The sequence below is a fragment of the Cannabis sativa genome, chromosome 3 (assembly GCF_029168945.1).
Source record: "Cannabis sativa cultivar Pink pepper isolate KNU-18-1 chromosome 3, ASM2916894v1, whole genome shotgun sequence".
NCBI lineage: Eukaryota > Viridiplantae > Streptophyta > Magnoliopsida > Rosales > Cannabaceae > Cannabis > Cannabis sativa.
The window spans coordinates 42,442,953-42,449,918 of NC_083603.1; the positions used below are offsets into that span (position 1 = coordinate 42,442,953).

General features: G+C 35.8%; 1 protein-coding gene across 1 annotated transcript; it reads left to right on the forward strand.

The window, feature by feature from the left end:
• The first annotated feature begins 4,243 nt into the window (after positions 1-4,243).
• LOC115708815 (ubiquitin-conjugating enzyme E2 27) lies at positions 4,244-6,676 on the forward strand. Its single transcript, XM_030636833.2, has 5 exons — positions 4,244-4,864; positions 5,155-5,203; positions 5,488-5,647; positions 6,133-6,222; positions 6,355-6,676. The coding sequence occupies exons 1-5, from the start codon at positions 4,684-4,686 to the stop codon at positions 6,460-6,462; spliced, it is 588 nt and encodes a 195-aa protein (XP_030492693.1). The 5' UTR covers positions 4,244-4,683; the 3' UTR covers positions 6,463-6,676.
• The last annotated feature ends 290 nt before the right edge of the window (positions 6,677-6,966 follow it).

Consider the following 6,966-nt stretch of genomic DNA (forward strand, 5'->3'; position numbering starts at 1 on the left):
TTGATCAGTATTTGGTGAGAAAGACATAACTGATTTTTGTGTGTTAAGAAATTGACCAGAAGCTCTGTGATAAGTCTGAAGAACCCTTTGAATAGCTAAAGCCGAACTCTTGGTAGCATGACAGAATAGGAGGCTGTCATCTGCAAACAAGAGGTGAGAGATTGATGGTGCATGGCGAGTTAATTTCAGACCCGCAAGATTACCCATATCTTCTTCATGATTTAGTAAACGAGATAAGCCTTCAGAACAAATCAAGAATAAGTATGGTGACAATGGATCTCCCTGCCTTAAACCTCTTCCTGGCTTGACATTACCAACAATTTCTCCATTTAAAGAAAAGGAAAAACTTGTTGACGAAAGACATTTCATGATGAGCGAAATCCATGTACTTGCAAATCCCATCTTTTCCATCACAGCTGCTAGATATGCCCATTCTACCCGATCAAAAGCCTTACTCATATCTAATTTGAGAGCAGAGTAACATTTCTTCCCTTGAGTTTTATGCTTTAAATAATGGACCAACTCAAAAGCAACCAGAATGTTGTCAGTGATTAACCTATTAGACAAGAAAGCACTTTGAGACTCTGAGATAACAAATGGTAGAACCTCTTTGAACCGAAGAACTAACACCTTGGAAATCAGTTTGTAAATGACATTGCATAAGCTGATTGGTCTATAATCACCCATACCATAAGGAGAACTTATTTTTGGAATAAGGGTGATAATAGATTTATTCAGCATATCCATTGGTTGCCCATCATTAAGAATCCCCAAGACCACCTCAATGACTGAAGAGCCAACAATTTCCCAATAGTTTTGATAGAACATAGCCGACATACCATCGCTACCGGGGCTTTTATCCGGACTCATCAGTTTTAAGGCTGCTTCTATCTCGGCTGGTGTGAATGGTTGTGTCAAATTTTCATTCATAGCAGCAGTAACAGTAGTGGGAATTGTGTTTAAGGTGTGATTGAGAGCAGTGAAGTCAATAGGCTGAGCTGTGAAAAGATCCTGAAAATAGGCAGCTATGATTGCTGTCATGCCTTGCTGAGAATATTCTGTAACACCAGCAGCATTTTTTAATGATTTAATAGCATTATTGTTGCGTCTCGATGAAGCATGAGCATGAAAAAATTTTGTATTTTGGTCTCCACTTTGCATCCAATCCACTCGAGAACGTTGTTGCCAATAAGTCTCCTCTTGTGCTAATAAATCATCAAGAATAGTTTCTGAATGTTTAAGCTCTTCCATTGAAACTATGGTTCGGTTGGCACTGTGATTTAATGCAGAAACTTTCTGCTGCATTTTTTTGATATCCTTCTGCATATTTCCATATTTACTGGTGTGCCAAGCTTGAAGAGAATTGGAACATTGTTCCAAATTAGTCAAAAACAGATCAGCCGCTACAGTAGTAGAAGAGAAATGCCAGTTTTGCTTGATAATGGCAGCAGCTTCAGCATCTTTTAGCCATAATTTCTCAAATCTGAAACGAGACTTCCTCCTCACTTGCTGAGTTTGTTGATTGAGTGTACGAACAGTAACCGTAATAGCCCGATGGTCTGATCTGAAAAAGTCTAAGTGAGTAGTGATCATAGGTTCAAATGTAGTTGCCCACTTGTCATTAACGAAACACCAGTCGAGTCTTTCCTTAATTGTATCAGCTTTATGTGGACTTTTAAACCAAGTAAAAGGATCACCATGGACAGGCAGCTCAGAGAAAGAACAAAAATCCAAAACCTGTCTAAATTCATCCATTTGCATTTCATTTCTCAATGCACCCCCTTGCTTATTAGCATTTGAAAGTATCTCATTAAAATCACCAATCACAATCCACGGTAGCAATGGTGCAACATCACGAAGACGCTTTAAAGTTGTCCAAGAATGACATCGATTAGATTGCTCAGGAGAACCATAGAAAGCAGTGAAATGCATAGTAGGACCATCCCATAAGCCAAATAGCAATCAAACAAAGTAGTATTATAGTGTAAAAGTGTTACATTAACATCATCTTTCCAAAGAAGTAGTAAACCCCCTCCTAGACCTACCCTAGGGACTTCAAGTCCATTATTGAAATGTAAAGCTTGACGAAAACGAGAAATTACATTAGAAATAAGTTTAGTTTCCATAATAAAAAGTTCATGAGGAGATTGCTCTTTAACAAGCAAACGAAGATGACAGAATGCGCTCGGGTTCCCCAACCCCCGCGCATTCCAACTAACAATTTTCATGGCTGAAAGCGGGGCTGAGAACCAGCCTCCGCTGAATTGTCCATGAAACCTGACTGATTTTCTTGTGATTCAGAAACAATCTGGTTTGTATCCTCTCCAGTAGACAAGGTTGGAGAGAACATAGGTTGTGTCAGTCCCCTGCATTGCTTCAAAGTTTTCCTCAGTGAAATATTATCAGGTTGCCTCTTGAAAAGTCGGTTTGGGGATGTATTTTCTTTGTCAACAACCTGCCTAACCGATGAACAAACAACAGCATCAGTTGTTGTACTTGTTGAATTTTGCAACAGCTTGAGGCTATGCGCATTAGGTGGCACATATGACAGAGTAGGATTTGGAGGATAAGTTGCAATAGTACCAACATCAGGGATAAAAATATCAGATAGATCATCAACATCAACCAAATCCGTGCGTGCGTGCTTTTGATGTATTAAGAGACTTAGAAGAACCCTCCATGTTTGGCATTGCACTAGTTTGCTTGTTGATAATTCCATTTAAAAGTGCTGGAGTAAACTTGACAATAGTTGCTGGTGTAGCACTAACCGATGGAGAAGGCAGCATAGTAGTTGTGGCAGGTTTGTTATGAAAAATTGAAGGTGATGGTGAAACTGAAGCAATTGCAGCAGAGTTAGAATTATTTGGTATTTGTTGGATAGCAGACGATTCTCCTTGTAACAATGGATGAGGATGCGGGGGTGGCCTCTTAGAAAGGCCAGGGACAGCAGAAGTTATGGAATTTCTAGCCAAGCGAGTAAGCAAGGGCCAAGCATTACCCTTGGAAAAATCCGTTCTGTACCTATCATGTCCAGAAGTAGGCAGTGCAGCCCCCTTTAATTCAGGACCATATGGTAATTCGGGTTCGATACCATTATCAATCTTTTCCATCCAAACCATGCATTTCTGAAATGGATGTCCAAGTCTTCCACATTCCATACACCACTCCGGTAGTCGTTCGTATCGAAAATCAACCCAGAATTTGTCCCTAGTTTGTCTAAGTTGGATGTTTCGGCCTCTGAGCAATGGTTTGGTAACATTGAGTTTGACTCGGAATCGAAGGAAAGGACCCCATCCTTCATCCAAAGACTCATTATAAACCTCCATAAATTCCCCAATGATGTTACCGAGTGCCTTGGCTAAAGATTTAGACTTACTTAGGAAAGGCAATATGTAACATTGAACCCAAAAAGGAGAAAAAATCAGATCTTCAGAAGTGACCTTTTGCAGAACACTTGGTGTGTATAACACTATATGGTGGTTTTGAAAGTGGTAAGGTTCCTTCAGAAGAACCCTTTGCTTATCTCCTTCACAACCGAAAGAAAGCACAAACAAATCAGGAGGTTTTTCAGTGATAGTGGTGTGGAATCGACCATTCCAATGATCTTTCATTTGCCTTTGGAATGTAGATAAAAAGACAGATTTGGTAGTGAGAACTCTAGCAACTAACACTGTATCCAAATTGTCATTTTGAACTTCAACATCATCAAGAATCAGAGGAGTTTCTTCATCTTCATCAATAATCATCTTGCCTTTCATTTTGTCAGTAAGAGGATTCATTATGCTGGTGAAAATCTTGAATGATTTTGGATTGAAGGGAGCGGTTTCAGGGATGGAAAAAACCAGAACAAAGAAAAAACCATAAAGGACTTTTGTAACTGCCTCAGAGCACAATAACGGCAGACTGCTCTTATAACTATTTCTCCGATACTATCCTTACCTAATATATTTAAGGAAATTATTTTATATAATATTTTTTTAATTTTTTTTTTAAATTGACCGTTTAAATTGTTCTAATAGTTATTTCAGTAATTTTTATATTAATTGTTATATGATTTTTAGTTATAATTTAAGTTACTCTATTAATTAGTATGTGAATATTTATATAAATTTTTGTAAAAATACAATTTTTTTTTAATAAAATATTTAGTATGTATCGTTCAAATTGTTGCATTTTACACTAATCATTAGATATGGTCTTAGTCATATAAGATAAAAAGTGCTTCTTTTAGACAATTTATGGGCACTGATATTTTCTTTTTTTTTTTTCTATCAAGAAAACTTGATATTTTCTTTTGAGAGAATATTGTAGATTTAAATACATAACTAAACAAAACAAGAGATATTTTCAGATTGAGAACAATTTCTAAGGTTGATTATTATCTATCTTACATAATCAAACAAAATCAAAACTTTGAAATTACGATTATTATTTCTCCTTTTTCAATTAAAAAATAATTATAATTAAATTCTGATATAGACACTCAAACTTCAAATAAAAGAAAAAGATAACAACTTAGTATAAATAAAAGGAAAACAATTTTCGAAAAAATAAAGAAAAGACTGTGCTTTCTCTCTCTAAAGAAAAAAAGCAAAGAATCAATTCGGAGGAGAGAGTGAGACACCGTTTTGCTTCTTCATCTTCTTTGAATTGGGATTTTGGGGTTTCTGGAAATCGAAGAAGATGATAGACTTTGCTCGGGTTCAGAAGGAGCTTCAAGAATGCAGTAAAGACATTGAAAAATCCGGTATCAAAGTCACTCCCAAGAGCGACTCCAGTCTTTCTCGTCTCATCGGCACCATTCCTGGTCCAGTTGGAACCCCTTATGAAGGTGGTATCTTTCAGATCGATATCTCCTTACCAGGTTCATTCTAATATTCCACTTTACCCTTTTTCCTTTTTGAGTTTTTGTTTTGTGTTCAAATTTATTTTTATTACGTTTGTGTAATTTGATTGGGTATTAATATTAGAAAGAAAGGCAGAAAAAAGAAATCAATCAAAATGTGTTGAATTTTATCAAGAAATCATTTCTTTTGGGTAATTATATTAATGGGTTTGCTGTTAGTAACTGATATGTTGTTTATGATATAATGGTATTAGCTCAATTGTTGTGTATGGATATTGATTTTATTATTGGGTGTTCTTTTTTTGTAGATGGATACCCTTTTGAGCCTCCCAAAATGCAATTCACAACTAAAGTTTGGTAAGGAGTAAAACAATGAGCAAAGTTCTTTTATTGGTTCATTGTGCAGAGTAGGTAATTTTGTGTGCATAATAAGGATATGTATGGACTCTGATCACTGGATTTTGTGTTTTGCTAATCAACTGTAGTGATGACTGATAGTATTAGTAAGTGAGTTTTCCATTTGGGATGGCAGCATTTTCTGAGCAAAACCAATAGTTTGAGTTCATTCTCAAGATCAGGTGGACTGGTTTTCGATTCGATAGTGTTAATGCTTGATTTCTTTTTGTTTTCTCCTATTGAAGGCACCCTAATATCAGCAGTCAGAGTGGAGCTATCTGCCTGGATGTCTTGAAGGACCAATGGAGTCCAGCTCTGACATTGAAGACAGCTCTGCTGTCTGTTCAAGCATTGCTTTCTGCTCCACAACCCGATGATCCTCAAGATGCTGTGGTAGCACAACAGGTGTTAATTACTGATATACTACACCCTATGATAATCTTTTGCTCATAATTTTTCTCTCCCAATTGATTGTTTTTTTATTATTTTAGTATGGACTCTTGCTGTGATGCACCCATTTGTTTTTAACAAGTCTCATGATCTTAATTTATCGCATGCTATTTTGTATCCTATTCTCTCTTCCAATTGATTGTACTACTTGTTCATTCAGTATCCCAAACATAAGTGAAGATCAAGCATTCAAGTTTATTGAGTTGCCTTGCTACCACAGTCTTTTTAGGTTCGAGTTCCTCTTGGGTATCGCGGTAGCAATTGCTATAGTTGCTTTGATATGCAGTGATCTTAGTTTAAAAGAAAAATGAAGAAGCTTGTATGGAGTTTCCTGAAATCATGCCTTGATACATTTTATCTTGTTATTATTATATCTTTTTCTAAGAATATTTCTTGTAATCTAAACATATCACATTTTTTTTTGTGGTGACATTTTACAGTATCTTAAACACTATCAGACCTTTGTTGGCACTGCTCGATACTGGACAGAAAGTTTTGCAAAGTCATCATCCCTTGGGGTTGAGGAAAAGGTAGCTTAGTTCAAATATCATAGACTTTATCTGCCAAAATGTCATGATATATAAAACTTAACTCTCAAATATTGGATCGAAACTAATGAAATCGAAATCTTTTGAAATCGGTTTTATCTTCTATGGTTACAGGTACAAAAACTTGTAGAGATGGGATTTCCTGAAGCTTCAGTGAGAAGTACATTGGAGTCTGTTGGTGGAGATGAGAACTTGGCCCTGGAAAAACTTTGCTCTGGTTAAGACTTTTTCAAGAGCTTTAATAGGCTGGGAATTATACTAACAAGAAAGATTATATCTAAACTTAAATAACTCTTGTTTTTGAAGTACTGATGATATTTTATCTGATTTAGCTACATATGGGCAAATTATTTTCTGGACCCTTATATGGTTATTTGATTTGTAGTACATGGAAGAAGTGTCAATATTAAATGCATTATTAACAATGTTGAAGATTTGGGATTTCTTTTTTTTTTTCTTTTTCTTTTGTGAATACCAAAATGGGGGCCCTTGGTTGAACATGGTTTTCTGACAGAAAACTATGCATGCATTAAATTCAGGAAAAGAAAAGAAAAGAAAATGTTGTCTCTGTTAGGTTTTGAATTTTTCTTCTGTTTAATAATACAATATTTATTTCCTTCAAAAAATAATACAATATTTATTTTATATGTATATCTAAAGAGGATAACAGGTAATCCTATGTTGATATGTATGGGAGTCTCCATGACAAGATCTTAACTCTAAAGC